The sequence below is a fragment of the Lepidothrix coronata genome, unplaced genomic scaffold (assembly GCF_001604755.1).
Source record: "Lepidothrix coronata isolate B3197 unplaced genomic scaffold, Lepidothrix_coronata-1.0 Scaffold165, whole genome shotgun sequence".
Taxonomy (NCBI): Eukaryota; Metazoa; Chordata; class Aves; order Passeriformes; family Pipridae; genus Lepidothrix; species Lepidothrix coronata.
In genome coordinates this window covers 117808-143146 of record NW_016690345.1, presented here as the reverse complement: position 1 = coordinate 143146, position 25339 = coordinate 117808, and the positions used below count along the sequence as shown (strand labels likewise).

Genomic DNA, 25339 nt, shown 5'->3' with positions numbered 1-25339 from the left:
CTATGGCTGTGCACGCACAAGGTATTGGTACCTCCCCTTGCCTTCCCAAAATTTCCCTGACCTTAAGAGTACCTTGGGAGGACTGAGCAGCCACGTTCTAAAAACATGCCTATTTTCAGTGCCTACATTGTGGGGTTCTGCTGGGAGCAGGAAGGTTCCTTGGGACAGTTTTATAGGGCTTAGGCCAATAAAACCATATTTAGCACTGCAGTGAAAAGTCAATTCTAACATGTGGAAAGGACAGACAGAATAAGAGCACTAACTGTTTTCAACCAGACTGCTCTGAGTTAAGGATAAGCCCTGAAGGAACAAGGTGTTTCCTTGGAAGGAAATGTGCCGTTCACAGTTTGACCTATTCACAGAATTCTGGAATTGTTTGGGTTGGAAGGGATCTTAGAGATGATCCAGTTCCAACCCCCTGCCACAGGCAGGAGGGACATCTTCCACTGGACCAGGTTGCTCAGGGCACCATCCAAACTCTCCGGGATTTCCCTCAAACTCCCAGGGATGAGGGACCAGGAACAGGAATGCAGGAGGAGGTTGCAGCTCTTGGCTTATTTTGACCAAAAGCCCCTGTGCAGGTCGGCAGCTGGGGCCCAGAAAGGCTGTAACACAGAACGAGCAGCAACTCTTCATTCCAGCAGCAACACAGACCTGATCTATGAAAAAACTGTAGCTAAGGACAAACTTCTCATAAGCACATTTACTGCATCTCCCAGAGAACTGATTTTCCCCTGCATTTATTCTTTGCTTTCCCCATCACACACAAAACCACTTGGCTAATATCAGCTCTTCCTCCCCCCCTCCCTGTGCCTCTCTAGTGCTGGGAGAGATTTCATTTCTTTCCTCAAAGCCAGAACATTCCCACTCTCCAAGGGACTTGCTTCGGTTGGGGTTTTCTTGTTTGTTTGAGTCTTTTGTTTGAGTGTGTTTTGGGTTGGTTGGTTTTGTTTTGCAGAATTTTTTTTATTTGTGTGTGGGGTTTTTTTATGTTTACTTTTATTTGGGAAATAGTATTTCTCATTTTTGGGAGACCCTGGGTAGAAAAGAACAACACAGAGGCACCACAAAATACACTGAATAACCAAGCCACTGATTTCAACAGCAGAATAGCAAGACTCTTTTCTATTCCCCCCCCACCCCCCTTTTTTTGGTAATTACAGTTATTTCAAGTAGCAGTGAACTGAGAACACAAAATCCAGTATATATGAGTTCCAACCATAAGTTCCTTTTTTTCAGGCCAGCAGGGGACAAACCCTGGAAAACAAGGTGACAAAGCATTAGGAGGACAAGTCTTTCAGTGATGCAATAAGATCATTCTCCTCTGAATGTTACAGTCTGTATTCAGCTTCATGAAACATCACTTCCCTTCCTACTCCCAAGTGTCCCAAGTAACAAGAAACAAGACAAGAGGAAATGGCCTCAAGTTGTTCCAGGGGAGGCTTAGATTGGATATTGGGAAAAAATGTCTTCATGCAAAGGGAGATGAGGTGTTGGAACTGCCCAGGGCAGTGGTGGAGTCCCCGTGCCTGGAGGGCTCTAACAGCTCTGAGGATGTGGCACTTGGGGACAAGGGTTAGTGATGGCCCTGGCAGTGCCAGGGGAATGGCAGGACTCTGATCTTAGGGGGCTCTTCCAACCTAAATGATTCTGTGATTCCCTGACCGTTTGTCAGAGAAAACGTGTCATGACGGAAGGGGGTTCCCACCCTAAAAAGCACAACATGCTAAAACTTTTAAGTCAAGAAGGTCCCTTTCACATCCCTCCACCTTATTTGCAGTTAAGGTACGTGAAATAAGAGCCAGCCCCTCTTCCAGCAGGAGTTTCTGCGGCCTCAGAGAAACGTCTGCACATGTGGCACCTGTAGAGCCCACCGGGAGCAGCTGTATCACAACGGAACCTGGGCCACCTCTACCCACAAGCCCTCCCCAAATCCCTTCCCTTGGCATCCAAGAACAATGTGAAATCCCACATAGAACAGCCATCCCACAGCACTGCAAACCACCCAACCTCCCTGGACCCTGACAACAGGACGGGTCTGCCAACAACATGCGTCAAATCTGTGCTGATAATTGCTTGTATATGACAAAATGGAACCACCACAACTGGGGTTAATATAATTAATAACAAGCAGTACACATTCCCAAAAGATTGGTCATATTTAGGATACAACCAGGGTTGCAAGGAGAATTTTTGCTAACAGAAATTCGAGAGATTGGAGGGGTACTTCATTCCAACATTGCATTGTGGTGCAATCACACTCACAAATGTTTATCTTACACTGCTCTTCCTACGAGTTCATTTTTAATCAGATTCATTCCATACAACAGCATTTCAGAAAAGAACAGTACATATGCCTGGGATATTGGCACACGTATTCCTCAGTTTGTCACTCTCAGCTGCACTTTTGTTTAATTAGCATTCCCCAAAAGAATTCCAGCCGGTCTAACCCATCCTGTACCATACCAACACTGTAGGAAAATAAAATTGCAGCTTGTTTTAAATGCCTGGAATCTCCTCCCCTGGATGCAGAGCCAAATACTGAGCTTTTCTGCTTTCAAACTGCTCTTCTGGATTGCAGTGTGCTTGATTAAAATCTGCCTACTAGAGATTCACACACCACAGCATTTTTGCTGCCTGATGGTCCCAAAAGGTCTTTTGAAACGACTGGAAGAAGAAAAATCACTGTTGATAATTAAGGGTACAAAATCATCTCCCCCTCACACCCAGAAATAAAAGAGGAAAAACATGAAACACCCCAAAATATGTAAAGCCACCTTCACACAGGAGACCTAGGGCTACCTGGCACGGACTGAGGAAAGATCAGGAGAGACAAGTGAGCCTCTGGAGGGTAGGACAGGCACCAGAACACCTGGAGAAACCGTGTGGGAAGGAAATCAGCTCCCTTCCCTGAGCACTTCTCTCCAGCAAGGCAACTCAGTAAATACTTGCAAACACTAACAGAGAAACTATTCGTGAGGCAAATATCAACCACGTGGACTTGGTGTCATTGCATTTGAGAAAGCAAATCACCTCATTCCCCAGACACTTGCTATCTAACACTGGCCTTGCTTTTGCCTTTCAAAGGAGCGTTCACAGCTCCAATTTAGCGTTCTGGGCTAATGAAAGCGCGTCCGGGCCAGCAAAACAGACCAAAACAAATCCTCCAATCCAAGCCCTGTTGTGTAATGAGAAAGTTTAATTAAGGCCACCCATTACAGCTGTAAACGTTCTCTTATATAATAAGGTCTAAATGAAACTGAACCTAATCAAAGTTACAATTCCTTCATTAGCAAATTACAAACAGGCGCGCGCAGCTGACACACCGGCCGTGATTACCGGCACTAATTGCCTCGCCGGCGCGGACCAGCCTGGCCCCGCGTTCAGATGTCCGTCTGCGGCAGCAAATTAGGGCCACATCAGGCTCTTGCTCCATCACAAGGGGCTCTTGTGGAGCGATGTGATTCACCCTGAGCCCGGCAGCACTCGGCCCAATCAAAGCCCGCTACAAAGGCGGCTTTGAAGGCAGCCCAGCCTGGAAACGCGCTCCATATGCAGGCCGGCAGACTGCACTTCATTAGGCCTGTTGTCACATTTTCCCTCTTCTTATTCTAATGATCCTATTTTAATACACACAGGAACCTCTCCTAATTGATGTCAAGTGAGTGACTTCCACATTCATCACCGGAGCACATCAAAGGGTGCCCAGCGCGCGGCCCCTGCCGCAGGATCGTGTGAGACCCGAGGTGTGGCTCCCAACTCCGGCAAGCGGCACAAAAAAACCCGAGTGTTTCGGCATTACCTGTTTAATTGGGATTGCGCGGCCGCTTCCAATGCTGTCTGTTCTGCTCTCCAGGACCTTCTTCTCTTTGTCTGGGTCACTCCCTTTCCGAGACTACAGAGCAAAAAGAAAGTTTGTGCTCCATTAAATGCAGCAGGTTCACACGGAGGATGCTTTTTTTTTTCCTTTTTTTTTTCCAAGCAATTAAAATATAATGTCACACATAAATATAGACTCGAAAGCCGTGAGATGAATCTACACAAATACGAGACCATCCTAAAATCTGAATAAATAAGATACCACCCATAAATTTCAAACATCCACTAGTTTGAGATGTATTTGGGTTTAAAGAGTTACACTTTCAGTGTCTGAAGACCCAGCAGATCAGAGGACACGTTTCTGAAGTTTCCAACAGCAGCTCCGATGAGGAATGAAAGTTCCAGCTCCTCATTAAAAAAGTTGAATATATCCATGCATACATTTAACTCACACCTGTGTGGTTCTTAGAAACGTTATCAACTATTTAGAAATACAATTTTACGATGCCAGTTTTGATCACACTGACTTTAACTTATTAGTTCTTTCCACTTTGGGAGGGTTAGAAAGTTGGAGCTGCAAGAAAAGGTGGGGATTGATGCTGGAAAAAGTTATTTGAACACAATGTGGGAAAAAAATCAGCATGAGGTGAATTTAAAAGATGTTTAAACTGGAATTGCTTTCTCTTGGCGTTCCATAAGGCTGGAGCTGATGTAGGAGTAGGGTCACAGTGCTCACCCCCCGACTTTATCGAGTTGTATGGGATTTTAAGCAGATATTCAGATTGCAGCCCGTTATTGCCAAAGAACACACGGACGTAATGATTTTGACAGATTTATTTTATTACAAAAAGAAGACCTGAGAGTCATCCTCCTTAATAACTGAACTGACAAGTGACAACTTCACTCCATTACTTTCCAATAGGAACATTACTCACACAATATCGAAAATGAGAAAACATTTTCATGTGCTTTTCAACTCGGGAGATGATACATGAAAGGAGCCCATTTGTGATGTCCAGTGCCACAATGGGGAGTTAATGAAAACCGGGGCGATGCTTCTCATTTTCAGTGGAAAGAGATGTTTGAAACACTGAAATCAGGAGGACAATGAGGACGGTGCGTCGCTAATACCCATTTTCCATATTCCACGGAGAAGTGGAAGGAGGAACAAACCCCCGGAGCAGCTGCCTTCGGGCGGGAGAGGAGGGAAGGGGAGGGGGAACCCACGGAGCAAGACTTCAAGTAGCAGCATTCTAAGAACACATTTACCCAGCGGGGATCCCATGCTGCCTTCCCCGCTCCGCCGGGAACGGGCTCCTCTCACCAGTTACTATGGATCGCGGCAATGGAATGACGTGCCGGGGAATTAAACAAAGAATAAATGAAAGAAAGCGAAACAAGTGGGAGGGATGAAATCCAATGTGCAGGATAACTATTGTTCCCCGTCCTTCAAGACAGATTTCTGACTCTGAAAGTGCCACTTCCCAAGAATACGAGGCAAAACAAAGCTTCAATGGGGCAAAGAGCCCGTAAGTGACATTGTAAAGAATCTCAGTGAAGGTATCCAAATCCCTGGGAGGGGAGTTGTCAACTTGAATGTTTCTTTTTTATCCCATTTTTTTAAAAAGAAAGGAGCCTGCCTCTGAAATGCAAGCTGAATATCTACGTGCTTGTTTTCACTTTTTGGTTTTAAATCACCCCGTCTTCCCTTCCGTGCAATAACTGCATCTGGAAATAACACGCTTGCACGTGGAAGGGAAATATCTACGTGTAAAACATTGTCCAATGGCAAAAGTATAGAAACATAGGGCTTTCTGTTAGGCAAATTCTATTCTAGCTGCTTGTAATCACATTTTCCAGGGGAGAATCTTAGCAGGCTCTGCTATTTATAAAGACAAATCGCACAGTGAAACAAAGATCTGGTCTGAGCTTTTATGCTTTTGTACCTACGACACACACGATACATCTCACATCCCACAGCATAAAAAAAAACAGACTCTACACCACGCTGGATCAACACTTGTTAGGGCTTTTTCTGATGGCATATCTACATGTTAAATTGCTCTGTTTAAAACTTCATGCCAGAGAACCAGAAGTCTGGAAAAATTAAAACACCTGCACGAATATCAGTTGACTGATTTCCCCTTTGCACTAGAATTCATACACAGACTTAATCAGTGTAAAACTTGACCCAAGTATGGGCTGTGGAGTGAGATTTAGTTCCAGAGGGATAAAGCGTCTGAGTTTGGGCCCAACCAGACCCAGATCAGCAGTGCAGAGCACCCCAAAAGTAAGAATCCTGACCTCTAATAGCAGACATTGAGACAGAGAGTTTAAGTTTGAAAAAACTCCTGCAATTCTGTAAATGTATAAGAGAGGTAATACTGAATATGGGAAGGGAGATGCACCTTACTGTCCCACAAATTCCCTCACCCCACACAGGATCAGACATACTTACAATCAATTCCTCGCTGAAGTGGACCCCACAGATGCAGTTTAAATCTCCACCTGCCCTACACACTATTATTTAGTGATCCCTGTTATCACACTGCCAAAAAAAAAGGACATTAAGACTTCTGCTAATATTTGATCTGTTTTATCACCTAAGTGAAAAATCAGCTGCTGCAACAATAGCTTTACAACAAACATTAATAATCAAAGCCAAAAACATCAGATGCTGCATTTAACACACTTAACGTGAACGTGCTTAAAATTCTCAAACACTATTCCAACTCAAAAACTGTCATTAAAAGAAATCATATCTGTTTTCTTCTTTTCACAATTTTCTTCCAACACTAAAAGATCTGTAGGTCACTAAAAGATTACCTGTGCTAGATAACAAGGGGTAACTTGCAATCATTAAACAGAAACACATTTGATTCTGTAAGTGATAAAGGCATAAGCAAGTTCCAGGCTGGGAAGAGAAGCACAGCAAGAAATCCAGAGCTAAATATTTTGATTACGCACTCTGTTCATAACTACACAGAAAATACTGGTCATCTGTTTATTCAAGTAAATAATCCCAGGTCATCACCTGACTGATACAGCACAAAATCTGGGTTGCAGCAGGGTGGGTGTTCAGTACTTCAGGACAGAGACTACAGGGCAACTCACTACACAGCCTTCAACACACCCAGATCTAAAAGTCAGAACTAATTCTGAAAAGTCAAATTATGATCATTATTTTTCCATGAGACTTGTTTTTCCTCCAGTTTTCCCCCAGCTATCTGACATTGGGACAACTCTCAACACCCTCTCGTACTAGTAAATTTGGCTCTCACTATGTTATTAATTACCACAGACCAGAGCTTTGGTCTATTTTTTCATGGCTGACTTAACATTCTTCTCAAATCTTTTCTGCGATTCACTTCCTCAAATTTACACGTGCTCCAGATTAAAACAGCCCCAAATTCCCCAGTGTCAACACCACCCCTAGAGCCCTGACAGTGTTTAGTTCATCCTTCAGCCCGGGCCTGCTCAGTGCTGCTTCTGAGGGACGTGGTGGCTCCCAGCCCTGTCCAGAGCTCTGCCTGGGCTGGTTTCTGGGCTCACACTGACACCTAGTGGGGTTGGGAACTCCGGAGTATTCCCAGGAAGAATCCACAGCACCGCGCTCAAACACCGGCGTCCACGCTGGGGGCACCTCTTCACACACCACTCACTTTGCACCCAAACACAAACTGGGTGATTTTCTCTCCTTTGTGGGAGCCGAGGATCCCATTTCACATCCAAATGGCCCTGCTGGGATGGACACGGGATCCCAGGGGCTCTGTGCTGTCACTCCGTGCTCCGAAACAGCACCGAAACTTTCTACTCCATAAAGGCCAAGAGCTCAGGTTTTGTTTAGAGTGTGAGGAAATGGTTTTATCCTTTTTGTATGTGGGAAGTGAACATGGCAGCACCTCTGGAATAAAATATATCAACTCCTTGTGATGACAGCGAGGCTGTGCCTTTCTAAGCTCAACTAGTGTGCACCTTCAATCACCAAGGGACTTGGTCGTGAGCCCCCAGGGACTGTGAGTTTGCCATAAAGCATGTTAATTGTCAAAGAACTGCTTACAAACCACAATTACACACTCAACACCATCCCAGAGCTTTCAGCAAGACTGCTAAACTAAGGGAATCATCATTCAAGGCTTCATTATCACTTCCCAAACTACTTCTGCATAACAAAGATCTCTCATATTGCACCAGACATTTCTATTTTTTGCCTCTCAGGGAAGCAAAAACCAGGTAGTTTGGGAAGAAAAAAACCCCAAGATATTTTACTCTCCACCATCTTTTTTTAACTCTAGAAAAGAAAAGTGGGTTGATTCTGTATAGTAGTAAAAGTAGCATGGGGTAGTTATAGAATGGTTTGAGTTGAAAGGACCTTAAAGCTCATGCAGTGCCACCCCCTGCCATGGGCAGGGACACCTTCCATGAGACCAAGTTGCTCCAAGCCCTGTCCAACCTGCCCTTGGACACTTCCAGGGATCCAGAGGCACCCACAGCTTCTCTGAGCAACCTGTGCCAGGGCCTCCCTACCCTCCCAGGGAAGGAATTCCTTCCCAATATCCCATCTAACCCTGCCCTCTGGCAGTGGGAAGCCATTCCCCCTTGTCCTGACCCTTCACTCCAGGCCCTTGTCCAAAGTCCCTCTCCAGCTCTCTTGAAGCCCCTTTAGGCACTTGAAGGGGCTCTAAGGTCTCCCTGGACCCTTCCCTTGTCCAGGCTGAGCTCTCCCAGTCTGTGTTCCCAGGGAAGGCCCTCCTGTGTACTCCCTGTACTGAATTCCCGTTCGAGCCTCAAACAGACCCACCCAACGTTCACCACAAAATGGTTTCGTTTCCAAGCCCACAGATCCATCTCAACACTCCTGTGTGGGTTAGACCAGCCCAGCTCCAGAGGGCTGAAGCTCAGGCCACCTCCACAGCAGCACGTACAGCTCAGCAGCAGTCCCTCCCTTGACTCACTCACCGTGAAGAGGTTGGATCGACGCTTGGACTGTTTACGGACAGGAGTTGGAGTGTTGGCAGTGGGAGGAACATCAATCCGCAGCTCCTTCTGGCTGGTGCTTGGAGTTGATGGGACAGAGGAGGAATAATCACTTAAACTCCCTCCTCCATTACTGGTCTGCAAGGATTAAAGTGAGTTTTAAACAGCGATACACTGCTTTCAAGAGATTACAATCCACAGCCGTATCTTATTTACTCCTGATTTATGCAAGAGCAGCCGGGGCTCAGGAACACGGGGCTGCCCTACTGCCACTGTTCCACACATTCCCACACACATTTGTATTCCAAGCCTTTACATATTTTCCCTGCCATTACTTTTTGAACACTTAGATAGCTCTGTTTACACAGCAGGCACATTTTCATTCTACACAGTGTAACCTTCACTGGGTGCCACCAGTTTCATTTGTTTTCTAGTGTACGAGTAAGCAAAACCTTGGGGAACATCTTGAAAATCTGGTTTTCTACTTCAAAATTACTACTCTGACTCTAACCCAAGAGAAAATACCCAGTGCCATGGAGCTGCATAACGAGTTAGTCCTAGCCCGGAGACATCAGATTACTGAGAGTTCATCAAGAAAATGAAAATAATTCAGCATTGTAAAATGGCTACTATGGGGTCAGATAGATCCCAACATGTGTAAGGAATCACAGAATCTCCTGAGCTGGAAGGGACCCACAAGGATCATTGAGTCCAGTTCCACAGGATTTGCTGAGGTCACTGGTCAAGGGACACAAAATTTTAGAAGGAAGATATTCCAATTTATTCTAAGTAGCAGGAAATGCAATGTTACATCTTGGTCCTGAAAGAAATAAAGCATTGAGCCTATAAAATAATTAATGAATTGACGTAAGAAATTACTAAAAGCAGGATGGTGAGGAAACTGGATAGAATGGAAAGGACCAAAAGGTGATTAAGAACAGAGTCTTAAGTTAAAAAAAGATTATTACACATAACATGAGTACTAAAAGTGGAAGTAGTCAGGAAAGACAAAAGGGTCAATTTTTCCCTATCAGATCCAATTACACCCATTGAGGACATACTGTATGTGCTGAGGGGGGAATGGGGCAGGTCAAAGAGGGAAAATTCTGCCCAATGGAGGAGTAGCAGTGGATGAAGGGGCTGGACAACATGTAACATGTAAATTTTGGGGGAAATAAAGGTCTGGGATCCACACGAGACACAGAAAGAACATCTGTAAAGCAGCCAAGTTTCCTAGAGGAATAAGGAAAGATAGTGTGGGAGTATTTCCAGAATGGCTGAGGAGAAGGATGCCTGATGGGACTTCTCCTACACTCCCTGGGGGTCAGCATATGGATCAGGATCAGAATTCCAAGCAGTCAAGACAGTACCTCTGAAGGAGAACCATGTAGGAGACAATCCCTTATACCACCCAGCTGAAGTCTCTTTTCATGTTTCAGATCCTCTTCTGATTTTTCCACTTTCCAAATTGCCTTTTTTAAATTCAAGGAGTAAAGGATAAGGAGGAAGAGGCATGAGACAATCAGCTCGTGTTTGGGCTGAAGGGCCAACCAGAGCAGATGGAAATGCAGGAACACCACCTTCTGAAGGTCACTGTTTCTCTGGAAATAACATGTTCCTCAGCTCATCTCTGCGTGACAAAATGCGACTGACAACCCTGCAAATGGCTTTTGATGGAGCAAGTTCTCCTTTCCCCTCTTTAAATAAAAACATACACATATAAAGAAGACATTAAATTTCATTTCCCCTTCATTCTGACCAAACTGGAGAAGTGTGGCTGTCAGGGAGCCAGAGCTGAGGGCACTGAAAGCAACAGAGGGTCTAAAGAGAGATTTTTCTATAACATTCTCAAGTGCCAGAGGAAGCAGCAGCAGAATTTGGAGATGGTCAGAGTGTGTAAAACAAAGGAGTTGAAATAGTTGGAATGATCCTTTTTAGTGTCCTAAGAGAGAATGGTAATGCTGGAGAGATGAGCAGGGCAACTTGGGAAGAAGGGACCTGAATTATCCCACATCTGCCTTCCCTTGTTCTCAAACCAGTGGACATGAGGAGGGTGATACAGAAGCCTTTTGTTTTTTAACTAAAATCACCAGATTTCTACTCTAAGTGCCTATTTCCCTGGTAGAGAAAATAAGGGATTCTTGAAAATTTTACCTTCTTAATCCTTCATCAATTTACAGTGTCATTTTATACTTTTTGGAGCTGTCCCCTGGATTTATTATGATTTATTTTCCAAGAGTGAGTAACTCCCAGAGGAAAACACCTACATGTCAGGCATTCTAGGCCCCAAAGACACACATTCCTATACAGACAGGTTCTATAAAAGAAGCCCTGCAGGAAATGTTTCTTTTGACCCAAACCAACCTTGTTCGATTTCCAGCTTTGTAAATAAAATTCTGAGCTGATTTCAAAATAAGCCACTGGCTGGAACAATGAAAAACACAAACAAAGACATGGAAACCATATTTATAGAACCACAGGATGGTGTGGATTGAAAGGGACCTTAAAGCCCATCCAGTTCCACCCCCTGCCATGGGCAGGGACACCTTCCACTAGCCCAGGCTGCTCCAAGCCCCGTCCAACCTGGCCTTGGACACTTCCAGGATGGGGCAGCCACAGCTTCTCTGGGCAACCTGTGCCAGGGCCTCCCCACCTTCCCAGGGAACAATCTAAAATGCTTGTTTTAAATAAATATTAGATTACTTAAAAATAACCTTGTAAATCCAAGAGGATTGTGATGTATATGGCAGTTATTAAACATATTAACATTCTTCCTCCAGTTTTCATTTTGCAACTCCATGAAAAGGCAGAAGGAACAGCTACTTCAGCAATGTAGTCTCTTCTCAAGTGCCCAAAACACTGCAACAGAACATTTCATCCCAAATGGCCCCTGCTATAAATAATTGTTCCCTACTATTTAGTGCTTATCCATAATCAGGTCTCATGTACAATAAAACAATGGATGATCAAGCTGACTGCACTTGGCTTTTAGTAGTTTCATTTACATATTTAGACAATCATATTGAAGTAAAAACTGGATGGAGGTACAGTGCAAGCATAAATAATGCATCTCTACAGGTTTGCAACAGGTAGTAGGGAGCGAGGTTGTGTGCAAGCAACAGCTGAGGGGCAGTTTAGTACAGTGGACATTAAGCTCCACACCCTTCCCAGGAATAATGCAAATCTCCTGGGAGAGTGACAAGATAAATGCAAACCTCTTGGGAGAGAGAAACACAATTCTGACACTGCAGTCCACATGTATGAACACTGAGGGGCTGAAGCGTGTCCAGGGAAGGGAACAGAGCTGGGGAAGGGGTTGGAGCAGCAGGAGCAGCTCAGGGAGCTGGGGGGGCTCAGCCTGGAGAAAAGGAGGCTGAGGGGGGACCTTCTGGCTCTGCAACTCCCTGACAGGAGGGGGGAGCTATGGGGGGGTCAGGCTCTGCTCCCAGGGAACAAGGGACAGGAGGAGAGGGAACGGTCTCCATCTGTGCCAGGGGAGGGTCGGGTTGGATATTGGGAACATTTCTTCACCAAAAGGGTGGTCAACCCCTGGCACAGCTGCCCAGGACAGGGGTGTTTAAAAGCCACATGGATGAGGCACCTGGGGACATGGGTCAGTGGTGGCCTTGGCAGTGCTGGGTTAACATCTGGACTCCACGATCTCAGAGGGCTTTTCCAACCCTAATGGCTCTGTAACAATTTTGCAGGTGACTTTAGCACTCAGCACTGAGGGAACACTGTGAAGCCCAGGGCACAGATGGTGCAATGTTTAAGGTCCCTCTGTCACAGTGGAACACACATAGTGCATGCAGATGTGGAAACATGGGGCCATTTCAACCTCCTCTCACAGCAGAACATAAACAGTTGAACTCCAGGAAAGCCAGCAAGTGTGAAAATGCATGCAGACTGCAGATTTCAAGGAATTACTTCTACTGGTAAATAATCCTTCCATTTTTACCTTCAAAACCGTAGTTCTCAAGTAAGCTCACACTGCTGGGGATTCCTTGCTGGAGTGTCCACAGCATCAATTTGTCTGGAGAGGGGCCTGGAATCTTTCACACTAACAGCAACTAGAGGTGTTGTGCCAAGGGATTTTCCACATGTTTTTAAAACAGCGTGAACTCCAAAGCCAGGCCCAGCTCCAGGTAACCACTCAACATATTATCCAGGGCCCCTGACACAGAAGGCTCTGAGGCCCAAAGGTGGTGCCCACCTGGGCAGCCTCGTGGTTCTTGGAACCAGATGATCTCCACTTTCAGAGGCTGGGCATAGCAAAAGAGCCCCTGGGAACTGTTGGATATTGACACTACTCTTTTTTAAGTTAATATCTTAAAAATGCCTTCCTGATACATCAGGTGTGAAGAACTCCTCCAGTCTAGGGGTGAGTCTAGGGAAAAGGAATGCCTGTGGGGATTTGTGATGGCAAAGGTACTCTGCTGCTCTGAAATAAGATGTAGCACAGCCTACAAGCACACCATGTCCAGACAAACTGGCAAGAGGCAGCAGGTGGGGGGAACGATGGGTGGGGTAGAGATGTGAAGCACACAGATACACATGGTACTGGTTTGTACTCCCTCAGCATGCAAAAAGTAAATTAAAGACCTAGTCCAAGATGCCCTGAGGCCAGTAAGGGGCCTTCGATCCACTAAAAAATACTTCTTCCTCTCCAAACAACTCAGTCTACCTGTTGGAGTGTTCCAAAAGGCCAGCTGGTGAGCTGTGAGTGGAGCACTTACTGCATCAGACAGATTCACTGTTTCCCAGCAGAATGTAAATGATGCTGCACCCTCCTTCTTGTTGACAGTTCTGTCCACCACGAAAGTCAGGACCAAGATCCTTTGCATGCATTCTGTGCTGCCCTGGAAGGCCACAGGTGTGTCTGAAGCAGGTGCACCGAGGGTTGTTGACCTTGGGTATCAAGGGTTTCCCAGTAAAACTCTCACCTTGACTCACAGATGTGTGTTAGAAGTCAGCAGGAAAACGAAGTAGAATCTACTGCAAAGGCAAGTGGACTGTGCCTTTGGAAGAGGAAGTATCTTATTCTGTGAAACAGGTGTCTGGAAGTGCACACAGACGTACCTGAGAGCATTTTCTGGAAGGGGATGTGACTCAGGTGTTCACCACCTTGGACCACTGGACACCAGTACAGAGATGCATCCAAATGTACAAGCAAGTCTTTGTCACAGAGTCACAGAATGGCTTGGGTTGGAAGGGACCTTAAAGCTCATCTTATTCCATCCCATGGCATAGGCAGGGACACCTCCCACTATCCCAGGTTGCTCTGAGCCCTGTCCAACCCGGCAAACTACTGGGTGGAGAAGCCCTGGTTGGTATTAAGCCTTAGAACTTCCCCCAAGGTATGCTAAGGACTAGCCTGGGTAAGGTGACATTTGGTATTTCTTTTTTTCCTTTCTCTAAAGCCTCAGCTTTTGACTGCAGAGTCATCTGGAGAGTTTGCAGGAGTTAGATCCCCAGGATGATCCAACCAGACATGGAACAATGTCTGACTCCATGCAAAGAGCTGTGTGTAAGCACTGTCTGTGAAGGCCCTTGCCCCATGGAGAATGTGAGTGGCAGGGCACTGCAACCACAGCGGGTTTGATCCATGGAGGAAATCTTCAGAGGAGCATCATTACACCAAAAGAGATGTTCCAAAGGGCAAGACACCAGCCAGTCTTCCAGCCAAGATCAGAGATGGCAAATCTTGCCCCAGATCATCTTAAACTTGGAATTGCAGTTGCAAAGTTCTTTGAAGTCTAGGATAAGGATTCAGCTTCCTTTCCTTAAACAAGGTCATACTGCCTTTAAGTGCAGCACAAAGGAGAGAAGACATGAAACAGATTTGTGGCCTCTACTTTTAGGCACGACATCAGTCTCAGAAGACAGACTTCTGTGACTGGTGATGCAATTGCCCTGTTAGATAATTATGACAGCAGCAGAGGCAGTAAAGAACATCACTTCAGTTTTACTGAAACAGAATTTAGGGATCCTTATCACAGGAGCTACCCTGCCTTGGCTCTCCCAGCCCTTATCACTGGCAGAAAGTTTGCTGTTTAGGTAAAGCACTCGTCTAGAATTTGGTATTGACTTTCAAACTGGACCTGGGTAGCAAACTGGTGAGCACTGAATATTTGATGTTCTTCATCCCAAAGGGCTTCATTAACAAGAAAAGCACTCCACAGAGAGGGTGAGTCCCGAGCTGGCCAGAGACAGCGGCTGAGGAAACGTGGCCAAGGTCACATATGGCAAGAAAGGGGACAATCTGTCCCATATGGGAACTTGTACTTCCCCAGAAGGTGCCAGGGTTCTTCTGAAGAGCCTCAGCACCTGCTTTAGAAAGGGGGGTTGAACTCCAGCATCCTCTTTAGGGTCATCAACAAAAGCCAGCCCCAATCTGAGGTCGGTATCAGGACTCGGCCTGAGGCAGAATAACTCACAGCAAAGAACTCTAGGAACAGACTGACATCTACATCTTTTGGGCTACAAATCAATGGCAGAAGTTACTGTTTTTTGCCAAAAAGTAGATGCTTTGTGTGGGAGAAAGGTTCACAGGTAAAACAAAACCTCATGTGGGTGGCACATGACCTTAGAAGACACTGGCATCTATTGAGTTTAGACTGAAAACCACTCTAGGAGGGCTGGGGTATCTGGAATCATTCAGTTCATGACCATCCCAGCTGGGGATGTGCACAGAGATTATCAACTGACACTAGGAAACAAAGACACTGAGGAAGAGGATCACAGGGGAAACACAGGGAGTGTGCAACACACGTGGGTAAAAACTGTGCAAGTTAGAAAACATTGGTGTTAACCAATGTATGTTTCTAAAAATACCATCAAGGTATTATCAGAATGTACAATTGTAGCACACACACCACTGGAATATGCCAGCTCAGCACACAGCTGAGCAAGAGGAACCACCACAACCACAGCACAGCAAATCCTGCGGATTTAACAATGGGTCTGCTCAGACCTGCAGGCTGCTGACATCAGTCTGGACCATCAAAGATGGCTTTAAAGCCAAACTGGTTTGTTTTACTCCTTTGTTTCTTGAAACAACGTCAAGCCGGTTTAAAAAAAGAAAAATTTAAATATTGCTTCGTACTGTGGATCACTGATAGCATTAAAAAAAAAAAGGCAGCAAAAAGAGCACTTTAAATGGCATTAAACACATCAGATGAAAAAAGCAACTGCTCAGTTCCTTTTCCAAGCACTTGTGACAGTGTGTACCTGGCTGATGTGCACGGCAGAGACCTGGGCAGAACACACGGAGGAGTGGCTCGGAGAGTTGGGCAGAGATTTGCAGGGTCCGATCGAGAGCTGCTGCTTCTTCTTGGTTGACACGATCTTCTGAGCAACTACAGGGAGACAAAACACCCAGGCAGGTAAGGACAGCACACGTGGGACACAGGGCATGTGCACAGCACACAAACAGGGGCTTCCACTGCCAAATCCTGCTCCAAAAACTGACTGTCCCTGACCCACGATACCTGGATTGGTGGTGCCACACATCACATCCCAGTCTAATCTTTACTGAAAGAAGCTATGCCATGATTACTAGTTTTAGCTTTTATTCCTTAGCAGCAGCACAGCTGGAAAAATGCCTCATTTGCTCTGCAATTTATTAAGAAATTTTCTTCAGCGTGTGAGGAGAAGCAGCATTTATCAAACAGATACAGGGCTCAGTCATTAACATCTCTATGCATGGCCTAGCAGACCCATCATAAAAGAACTGAGCCTCCACCAAAACTAGTGACAATTATTGGCATCTCCTTAAAAAGTCACACAGAAACTTGGTGCAATTAAGCCAAGAGAAGTCAGTCTGTCTTGTTCATAAAGATAATTATGTAAATTCCAAGATTATTTCTCCTCACTACATTACAGCATGGGCAGAGATAGTGTAAGCACAGTTTCTCCTCAAACAAATGCAATTTTAATAACAAACTGGTCCGTGGCTTATGTTTTTCATGTAAATGAATGATGGCATAACCATGATTTAGTGAGAATACATTGAATAAAAAATGGCTCATATATATGAAGAAGCAGCTTCATTAGTTACATCCCACCTCCAATAGACCTCTTATCATCCTGAAAGGATGATATCAATTAATTTATCTTCCCCTGGCATATTGATCATAACCTTCATCAGCTAATCATGTTTAAATTACAGAGGAATATCGTAGCACTCTGTCATTTCAGACCCATTGGGTTATTGATCTGGAGCCCAGGAAGCCATATATTAAAATATTTTGAAACACATTAGTGAATGCAGAGAGCAAACCAAAGGTCAAATTTTAACATATGCACGTGGGTTTGTCTTCATCATATGCGGTAAAGACCTAAATTAAGACCAAAACTGACTTACAAGCACACATGAATGGAAAACTACCTTGTCTGCAGAAGCTCCTGCTCTCACATGGGAAAGGTAATTAGTCAAGGAAAACATTTATCTCTTCCATCTGAATACAGGGGGGTTTGTAACATCACATCAAACACACAGAACACAGTCTGACCAAATTATCCCTCTGGGAAGGCACAGGGAAAGGAAGCCCAAGACAGTCTGAACTCATTGACCCAAACACAAGTGAAGAACCAGGTTGCTCCAAGCCCTGTCCAACCTGCCCTTGGACACTTCCAGGGATCCAGGGGCAGCCACAGCTTCTCTGGGCAACCTGTGCCAGGGCCTCCCCACCCTCCCAGGGAAGGATTCCTTCCCAGTATCCCACCTAACCCTGCCCTCTGGCAGCTGGAAGCCATTCCCCCTCATCCACGTCCCTCTCCAGCTCTCAACTCCTCCTTTATTGCCTGTCACCATCCCTGGAAGTGTTCAAAAAACACGTGGATGTGGCATTTGGGGACATGATTTAGTGCTGGGCTTGGCAGGGCTGGGTTAATGGTTGAACTCGACCATCCTGGAGGGCTTTTCCAACCGAAATGATTCTGAGATTCTATAATTCATGACCTTGTAACAAATGTCAGTCTAGAGGAGTCACTCAATTAAACCAAATCTTGTTCTATAAAGTGAATAAAAAAAGTAAGAAAGTAGAAATATTTTTGCCCCAGAGCTTTCAGGTTCTGTCTCATCCCAAATCCACTTCTGAATTCAATGTTTCCATTTAAAAGATGTTTCTAAAACAGAAGAATACTGACTTAATCTACGGCATATAGCAAAAATAATCAAGATAGTGACAAGCATTTCAACTATTTTTAAAAATCAATTGAATTCTCTGTACTTTTACATATAATTAAGCTATCAATTTGAGGTAGATTTTTATTGTAATACATCTTTCTGTAATACAAAAAGCCAAACACAGGAGATGAGCTGAGGGAGACCTCACCTAGGTTGAGACCTGATCTCTCCCTGCTTTTCAGATGGATCCTGGCAAACATCCAGAGGGATCAACAACATGGTCACTTTTCTTTCCCAAAGGGCAGTGAACAGAGTTATTCCTGTGCTCCTCACACTATTATTTTTGACCAAGGAACACTTGAAACATTAAAAGGCATACAATATCCATAACATCTGGACATATTTCTTCACTCAGTTATCAGTTGTTACATATTTAGGAGATGCAAACACTCTTCTCCAATTACCACTAATTTAAATCAAAACTGGTTTCTCACAAAAACATGTGTAAGACCATTTATCTCCACTGCATGTCCAAGTATGAGTAAACACTGGGTTCAGTTAAAACCTTCCACTTTTGCAAAAGATGGGAATGCAGTGAATTTTCCTTCATTACTGACAGACAGAAGGTAGTTTTCAGCTGAAGCTGGAATGCTCATGGCTGACCAGAAAACAGCAGAAGGGATAAACACTCATGAACAACTGTTTTAACTACTGGGGAAAAAAAAACAACCCAAAACTGGAAGTTACACAAAGATCAGCTTTCACCTTAAACAACTCTCCCCCCTACTCACAGATCACTCTGACTGACAAACAGCATTTTATTACCTGGAAAGTCTCTGTTCAACTCATATCACCCATGTAAGAGGTGAAAAGTTAGTTTTAAATGACCCCAAATGCTCTTGCAAACACCGAGAGCCAGATCTCTGAAAATCAAGGCTGGCTTTTTGAAACTCCACGGTAAATTTGAATTCTTTTTGCAAACTCGTGGCATCTCCGAGTTCACAACGGTTCGGATCAGATGCTTTTACAGCCCACCAAGAGCTCTTTGCCTACAAGCCCACGGAGTATTAACCTCAGTGCAACCCAGTAATCTCAACAGAACCTGGCAGGGGAGGAGGAGAGGGAAAGGGGAAGAGGTTAAGATATATGTCAGCTTACACTTCTACAGCAGCTGCATTTCAGCTGAACATCCCACATTTACAGTATGGGTAAGTGTTCAATACAAACAAATTTATTCCACAATTACACATGACAGACAAAGCAGTAACAACCCCCAGAGCAAGCACTAACCACAGATGCTTCCAAAAAGGAAACATTCCTGGCAGAAGCCACTATTAAGGCCGTTGTGCCCATTATTTTAAATTCCATTCGTTTTTCAGGCTAAACAATTTCTATACTTCTGTGCTGAAAAGGAGAGCTCGGTATCCCATGTGCCAGGTGTAAGAGAGAAATGAGTGCTGGGCACTTCCAGTGCTGGGCTTTGGGTATAGCAATTTATCCAGCGAATTTCTGGCTAATTCAGCCAGGAATGTCTTAAGCTACTTTTCCCTGCAGAAACAACGTGATGTAAACCCACAGCTGGGGAGGTGAGTTACTGCTCTCCCTGGACACCAACACACTCCATACCCCAAAACACCCTGTGGTGGAACCTGCCGGGATAAACCTCTGTTCCACTTCACAGCACAAGCAAGAAGGGTGGGCAAACAGAGTGTGCAGGTACTTCCCTGTGACCCTGCACAGCACCACGAGTCTGACTGTCTGACAAAAACAACAGAGCTGCAGGGCAAGGCACCAAAAGCATCAGGAAGGTTCACAGGACAAAGTCAAAAAATCAAAAGTAGCTGTGAATGAATGCTATGTGCTGAGAGAGGAGACTCCAATTAAAGCACTGTCCTCCTTGTGGCATCTGTTGTAATAGAAAGCTACGAGTAGACAAAAGTTTATTTGATATTAATCCAGTGAGAGCTTCATAGTTGCTCCCAAAATTGGAAGTCAGATTTTAACACAGGAGCCAATTCCTACCTGAATTCCCTTAATCTCATATTAAAATACATTTGTCTTCATGGATGTCTCTACTGCTCTGTAGGGCTGGAAATGAAGTGATTGTGGGATTGTTCCGATTACTGAGGGACTTCATTGCCAACTGTAATGAACAGGCCCCCTCAGGATGGGACAGAGTCGAGCCTACTCGTGCTAATTTTGAGATGAAAAAAACTGCCAGGACTCCTAGGTATACAGCTAAACCCAATTTCCAACCCCTCAGGCAGAGATTATTTCCAAGAACTATTAGGCCACTTCATAATACAAGTAAAGAAGAAATATATGTACGAACACATGAATTTTATACCAAAAAATACTGTTTCATGATCACCACTGTTCACAATCAAGTTCAGCTACAATGGGCTAGTTCAGTGTTCATGTTTCTAGAAGACTTGAATACAAATCGTCTCAAAAATAATTTTAAAACTACACCTTACTGCTATTTTGGGGGGAGGGGGTGTGATCCTTCACAAAATACACATTTCAGCTCTGGCTCTGTGAAATAACTTTTCTTGTTTTATCAGAAATGAAAATACAGCTATAAATAAGACCCAGTATTAAATATCTTTAATCAATGCCAACATATATTTTTCCCTCCACAGGTAACTATGATTAACACTGCACATCACTTACTCCTAACTGATGCAAATCACTGTCTTCCAAGACTAGGTAAGCAAATATGCCAATAAATCCACTGGAAAGCATCTGAAGAAATTAAAAAAAACCAAATCTATGTTTTCTTCACTACTTGAACTGTGTTGCAAGTACAAGAATATGGCTCAAGGATTTACAAGGCGAACACTGTCTAACGCAGGAAAAGACTTCTGCACGTGGATTTACCTCACCAGTACATCACGAAATTCTCATGATCTTTCCATTAGGATAGAATCAAGTCATAAATCCTGTTATATCCCACACAAAGGTATGATTTTAAACACAAAGGAAAAAAAAAAGATGAAAAAAAAGAGGAAAAAGAAAATCAAATTGAAAATATTCCAATGCAATGATTGTCTTTTACAAAATGACCCTAAAGGAAACAACTGGGTTTTTAACCATCCTTTAAGAATAAAATTCTTCAGGATAATGTCATTGTATGTATTGAATTCTATGTCAAAACACAGAATCATTTATTAACCGGCTCAAAACACAGATTTAAGTAACACAAAATGATACAATGCTTAAGGATTTCACCACCTTGGCAAGTAATTTCACACTCAACACTCTGGACTACCTTCATGGAAAGCCTATTTGTGGTGCACGCTATCACACTACTGCTTTTATAAAGAACATCTCTGCTTTCTAAAGATTCAGGCACATCCAGTGAGCATGGAGACAAGGACACAAAATGACAGAGAGCTGCTGATTATATCACTGAATCTCAGGTTTATCCATCCTTCTAGAAAGAAATAAAACTTATGCACATTTACTGAATCTAATTCAACTTAACTCGTGCCTCATTCACATGGTTCTTTTAACTCTTCTGGAAGAAAAAGTCCACCAAAAATCCAGAATAATCAATGATCAAAAAAAACCCCAAAACAACTCTACCAAAATTACTTAAAATTGTTGCCTAATAACTCAAAGTCTCTGAAGCCAGAAGGGCAACTGCACCTCGAGATCACCCAAGCAGAGCCAGTCCCAAAACAAGGGCCCTGTGCCCAGCGTGGCAGAATGAAAACAGTACCTTGAAAATAGTAATTATACATGTAAGTACTGCAGCAGCCCTGAAACACCAGCCAAACTTGCCTTACTTACAAACAAGTTGCTTTTGGGGCAGGATTTGGCACCCCTTTCACAGAGGATGGAAAGCACAGTGTAGAGTCAATGGTCACCACACTGTTTCAAATCCATTTTCAGCCAGTTGTTTCTATTTGAAATAATCCATGGATTAATTTAACTCTCCTGTTAAAAACTTGGTTCTCTTCTCTTCCCATGTTTTTAACACTAAACTTCACACAGGCAGAGTTGCTGTAATGCAACCCCTAAACTGTTATTTTCTTCCCGTTTTCCAACCATCACACTGTCCCTGCCAGTGTGTGACTCAAGCATGATAACATTGCTCCAAACTGTAGATTTACGTGTAGAGGGGCTATCCATGCTTTCATTAGAAAACTTCTGGGCATATCAGAGGACCAGAGAAACCCCTGACAGCTCTGTCCCTTTTAACCTGACTCCTGGAATACCTCAAAAAACCATTATATTCACTATAGAACTTGAACAAATATCACTTTCCCGACTTGATATATGGATATTATTCCCCAAGATGTAAATATTCTCCACCAAAAAACCCACAGAGAGAAACCAGGTTTACTACAGCAACATCCAAAAGGTGCACAAGTACATCACTGCTTCTGAAGCACAACTTAGATACACTGTTCACCATCAAAATCAAGATATAGAATGTTCTGGTAGTTTAAAGAAAGACAAACCACCAAGGATCTAAATGAGATTAAATCAATCACCTGAACCCATGAGCTCGTTGTCCACTGAGCCATTAAAATCCACCTCTCAGACACACAAATACCTGTTAAAAAAAGTTAAGCTTTGTGTTACCGAGAGCTCTGCTTCACTTGCAGGTGGAATAAACCCCACTCCAAAAACACACTCCACAATCCAACAGCAGACAGGAAGCCATCTCCTATGTCACTAAAGGCCAAATCCTTCGGTTTTTGAGGGTTTCTGCACATCCAGCTGTCACAAAAGCAGTTCCCTGCCGGAGCAGGAGCATCATACAGCATTTCCCATAAATCTCCCAAAACACATAAGCCCCCCCTTTGCACTTTAATCATTTGCTAACAGTTACAATAAGATTGTATTAAAAATTTAAACTGCCCTACTTAATGCAATTTACCTTCAAAGGTCCATTTCCAGAGAATGAAGTCAAATGATATAAATGTCGAACACTTGATCAGATTTATTGCGCCCAAGAATATTTCTCTTGATACAGATCTGACGAGTGAAGGCTAATGGCTTTAGTTTTATTACTTTTTAAGCACTTAATGGGAAAATTTAGACATTTTCACAAGACTGAGCTTCAGCCAGAATGGTGCATTTACAGAGTGGCAGCAGAGGAGGAAGTTGTGCGCTCTCCGTGGGGATGACCAGTTCAACTGCATCGTTAGCAGAGAGATTAATGGCAAGGATCGATCCAGATCATCTGTCACACAACAGTTAGGCCTGAGTGCCTCTCTGCTAAACAGGGACAGGAGAAATCAGCACAAAGTGCTGACTACAGCCAAGTTTCCATCTGGAACTGGGGCCAAAATCCCAGGGAAAGGCAACGGAAGCCACACCGAGATTGCAGAACAAGGAGCCAAGTGATACTGCCATAGGTGCAGCTCAACCTGTGCCTGCAGGTGATTAGGGGATACACTCTAGTTACCCAAAAAACCCTAAGAACCTTTCCTCCCACCTTTTCATTCCAACCACATTCTCCATGAACATGGAAAGTACTTCCAAAATACTGTGAAGCAATAGTTTCGCTTGCCCGAAAAGACTTTATTTTTTCCTTCTTTTTTTAACTGAAAGACAGCTGGGAGTCCTCAGATTTCAATTAATGTCTAGGTACTTAGCCAATCAATCATCGAGTGCTATAAATTTCCTATATTTCTCATTAGTTACACTATTGCACAGCTTAAATCTAAACATACCTTTCCTGGAGCCTGTAAATTACGCCGCCTAAGACACAAGCGAGCACATCAGCCATCAGGAGGGGTATAAATGATGGGAGCCAGCCCATTGTACATGTGCTAAACTCAGCTGATTTACTCCTCACACGGGCTTTTTTCACACAAAAGTAGCACCAACAGCAGTGCCACCAGTGCACTCCATCTCGTGGAGTTTGCATATCTGACTTGAAACCAGTAATGACCTGTCTTTATTAACATTAACAAGTTTTATGCCCAAAATCCAATTTTCTATGGAAAAAAATATTTCTTCTGCATCTGTCAATAACGGCCCTTCATTAAGTGCAAACGGAGCTTGAAGAAAAACAAACCTTTGCCTACATTTAAAATTGGGGTTTTTTTACTCCAAAAGCCACTTTCAGCCTCTTCAAAAGATGAGACACCGCAGAAGGTACCTGACACAGCAGCATCTTGGGTGCTTTATCCTGAAATAACCCCCCCCCAATATTTATTAACAAAACCATTCACATTCTAGTCTTAGCTTTATAATAATTCTTTATCCTGAATTAAAGTTCCCACAGGTGATAAACCAGCACTGCACGGAGGTTCCTGAGGGAATGCACTTGACACAGATGACTGAAACATGCTCTAAAAAACCTGCTTTCTGTTTCTATCTGTGTTAAGATTGCATCAAAAATCTAATTCCAAGTTTTGGAAGTTACAGGAAACCTTCAGTCAAGGGCTATAAATCAGCAGAAAAAAAAAATCAAGAGGAAAAAATCCAAACAACAGGAAACAACTTAGCCACATCCCAGGAAAGAGCTGGGAACAACAACCTGCTTTAAAGACTGTGCTGTCCCAAAGCACCAGGCAGCATTAAAGAAACCATATAAAACCAGGAAAACGAGCTTCCATATGTTCAAGGAATATTTTCATTCCCAGCAAAAGATTTGGGATGCCCAATGCCAACAGCTATCCCAGCCCAAAACTGCATCCAGATACAGTTTATATCCCCTAATCAGCACCTCAAAATACCCCAAACTGGTGGAGTTGCCCAGCCTTAATGATTGGCACCAAGTGAAGTTGCTCATTAAGGGAGTCACTGTTTAAGACTGGCCAACAACAAGGCCAATCCCACCAGCTCTAAAAACTGGAATCAGTAGTTTACAGAAAAAAAATCACTTTGCATTGACTTTTGATGAAAATCACGTGACAGGACTGATAAAATGCTTTCTTCTAAGAGGGAAAAGGCAAAAGTTCCAGCTTTAATGAGCATGAGTTGCCTTCTGCAACCAGGGACTTACCACCGGCAACAACCACATCAGATCAAACCTCCACTTCAAACGTCAATTATACATAATTAAAGAATCTCTACTTTACAGAGAATGAGGAAGAAAAAAACCCACATATTCCAAAGGGTGGCAGCGCTGGAAGTTCTCTGGTGTAGGAATTTCGAAGACACAAGCCAACACTCACTCCTGCCTTACTCCAGACACCGCCCCCATCCATCCAGGAGGCTTTTACCCGAGGATACACAACACTAATCCCGGCCAGGCAAACGGCCCAGTGCCATTTGCATACGGATTAGCTGGAAGGGAACGATTTGCAATGCATTTGGAAACGGCTTCTGAAGAGCCAGTTATGCTAATAATCAACTTTGATGTTGGAAATGGGTTTCTTACACAACAGAGAAGGTTACAAAAGGATTATGTTTGTTACACCAGTTTTAAGTGTTTGATAGCTCAGA

At 43.8% G+C, this 25339-nt stretch overlaps 1 protein-coding gene across 10 annotated transcripts in view; it reads right to left on the bottom strand.

Annotated features, from left to right (window-relative positions):
• Positions 1-25339, bottom strand: part of AGAP1 (ArfGAP with GTPase domain, ankyrin repeat and PH domain 1) — a 292625-nt gene that overhangs the window by 158772 nt on the left and 108514 nt on the right. For all 10 annotated transcript variants that reach the window (XM_017829561.1, XM_017829556.1, XM_017829558.1 and 7 more), the window contains 3 exons: positions 16027-16154; positions 8779-8934; positions 3803-3895 (listed from right to left, as the gene is read on the bottom strand). In XM_017829561.1, coding sequence (XP_017685050.1) covers positions 3803-3895; positions 8779-8934; positions 16027-16154 — 377 coding nt within the window. The remainder of the gene's footprint in view (positions 1-3802; positions 3896-8778; positions 8935-16026; positions 16155-25339) is intronic.